The sequence below is a fragment of the Glandiceps talaboti genome, chromosome 11 (assembly GCF_964340395.1).
Source record: "Glandiceps talaboti chromosome 11, keGlaTala1.1, whole genome shotgun sequence".
NCBI classification, from domain to species: Eukaryota; Metazoa; Hemichordata; class Enteropneusta; family Spengelidae; genus Glandiceps; species Glandiceps talaboti.
Genome location: NC_135559.1, coordinates 21,702,121 through 21,704,620, shown reverse-complemented (window position 1 = coordinate 21,704,620; position 2,500 = coordinate 21,702,121). Strand labels below are relative to the sequence as shown.

At 36.8% G+C, this 2,500-nt stretch overlaps 1 protein-coding gene across 1 annotated transcript in view; it reads right to left on the bottom strand.

Annotated features, from left to right (window-relative positions):
- The window catches only part of LOC144442156 (putative neutral ceramidase C), a 20,084-nt gene that overhangs the window by 6,732 nt on the left and 10,852 nt on the right, over window positions 1-2,500 (bottom strand). Inside the window, exons 11-13 of the mRNA XM_078131423.1 lie at window positions 1,892-1,973; window positions 1,090-1,202; window positions 300-394 (exon numbers count right to left, since the gene is read on the bottom strand). Of these exons, the coding sequence (XP_077987549.1) occupies window positions 300-394; window positions 1,090-1,202; window positions 1,892-1,973 (290 nt within the window). The remainder of the gene's footprint in view (window positions 1-299; window positions 395-1,089; window positions 1,203-1,891; window positions 1,974-2,500) is intronic.

Here is a 2,500-nt window from a genome sequence, read left to right as displayed (position 1 = left end):
ACTTTTAAATTTCATTATAACATAAGGAAGCATTTTACCAATAACACAGACGAAATGGGGGACCGACAGTAAAAGAATTTGTCACCGACTGAAATGTGGATCGATTTTTTGTCTTTATTTTCTTTGTCATGTTTTCTCTTATAGACGTAAAAAGCGGTTCAGTTCCATTGACTGAGCCGAGAAAATATACATGTGCATGTTCTGATGAAGTCTGCCCCACGCTGTTAAAGAGATGTATGTATTGAAACAAGATAAAGAAAAACTACCACTAGAAATATTCACATTCACTCAGACATTACCTGTATTCACCTGGCATGGCCAGTATGGCGAAACTGCCGATCGTCACTATTTGGGTATCAACAATTGTGGGATGCCATTCCCAGGAACTCGTTGCCTACGTGCAGTATAGAAACAATGGTTTAGTTGGTCGGACTCACATAGGTATAAGTATGTGCATACATACATACATACATACATACATACATACGTACATACATACATACATACATACATACATACATACATACATGCATGCATGCATGCATGCATGCATGCATGCATGCATGCATACATACATACATACACACACACACACACATACATACATACATACATGCATGCATGCATGCATGCATGCATGCACGCACGCACGCACGCACACGTACGTACATGCATGCATGCATGCACGCGCGCACGCACGCACGCACGCACGCACGCACATACATACATACATACATACATACATACATGCATGCATGCATGCATGCATGCATACATACATACATACATACACACACACACACACACACACACACACACATACATACATGCATGCATGCATGCATGCATGCATGCATGCATGCACGCACGCACGCACACGTACGTACATGCATGCATGCATGCACGCGCGCACGCACGCACGCACATACATACATACATACATACATACATACATACATACATACATACATACATACATACATACATACATACATACATACATACAAATGTACCATATAGTCAAGCGTGTGAATATTTTGAGCTAGCTGAACACGCCAGAGTATATTAAAGTGGATTATAATTACTAACTTCACCCGTTGGCAAGAGAACTGGCTTAGGCGCTTGACAATCTTTTAGTTCTTCTGTAGGTTCTCTAAGGAAATCACGTACACTATCCCAGAATGGATCACCAGTAGTGTCACCTGCACATAGTAATAAGGTTTGACCTTAGACTTGGTATGGGAATGAAACAAAATTTGCTGAAAGGGAACAACATTCCAGGAAATAGAGACATTTTCATGGGTTGTGGAGAGAGTCCTCTCATGAGTTTACGTCACCTACAATTACTTGAGAATCAGAGAAAACATCAAGTTGACCTTGTGCCTTTATAGGCTATATTTGTTGTTGGCTACATTGCCTCACGGGAGTCACCAAAAATCACTGTTCGTGGTTCAACAATAAATCATAAGATAAGTTTTCTAGTGACGGGAATAAGCACTGATATCAGGATAATTCCATGCAGAGTATATTTTTGTCAGTACTCAGAGGCCGTAATAATAATTATGATAATACATTATATTATTGATTTCTCAAAATCAAAACATAATGAACCGTAAAAAAATAGATTATGTTACAAAAGATGGGAAGGAGTGAGCCTTGCAACTAGTCAAATCTGTTTGTTTTTTAAAAAGAATAATATCATTAAATCGAGATACATCGTATGCTTTCTTGGACACGACTCGTGTGGTCTTTTATATCATCTAATTGTAAAATTAATGCAGTGTTTGGTTTAACAAAATAAAACTGCAACTAATTCATTCAGAATAGAAATTTACAACATTTGCAATACCAATCTTTCATTTATCAAAGTTTCCTGAGATTCTATACTTACCTTGAGTAAAGTTAAATGCCCCTGGTCCATCAACAGTTCCCGCTGCAAAGCTATATCCCATGGCAGGCTTACATGTTTTCACCTAAAACAGAACACAGACAAAATTTTGATCATTTCATTACAGCAACCTTCCGTTAGGGAAGGTATTAGGGAAGTGTATTTTCTATTTGGTGATGTCTGTCTGTCTGTCTGTCTGTCTGTCTGTCTGTCTGTCTCACGTCACATTCCCTCACAAAACGACTGATTAAATTCTTTTTACTTCAAACTTATGCTTGTTGCTATAGCTTTTACCTATAAATAGTAAATAAATACTATTTTTTTCAGACATCAGTATTGTCATCAGTAGTATACAAACTTCAAAACATTAATGTAATCAAACTCTGTGCATGCAATAGTCATAAAATACACAAATGTCCTACAGAGGTATTTGATATAGCTCAAAATCTTAATCTCATTTGCATAATTATTGAATTTTGATAATTAGGCGATGCACTCTTCAAACTTCAGACAATAATTATAATAAAAGACACATTTCCGATAAACTTTGTTTTTGTAGATTCTAATAACTTGTATGTGTCATTGACAGAGTTGATTTCCTTTTTTAATTTT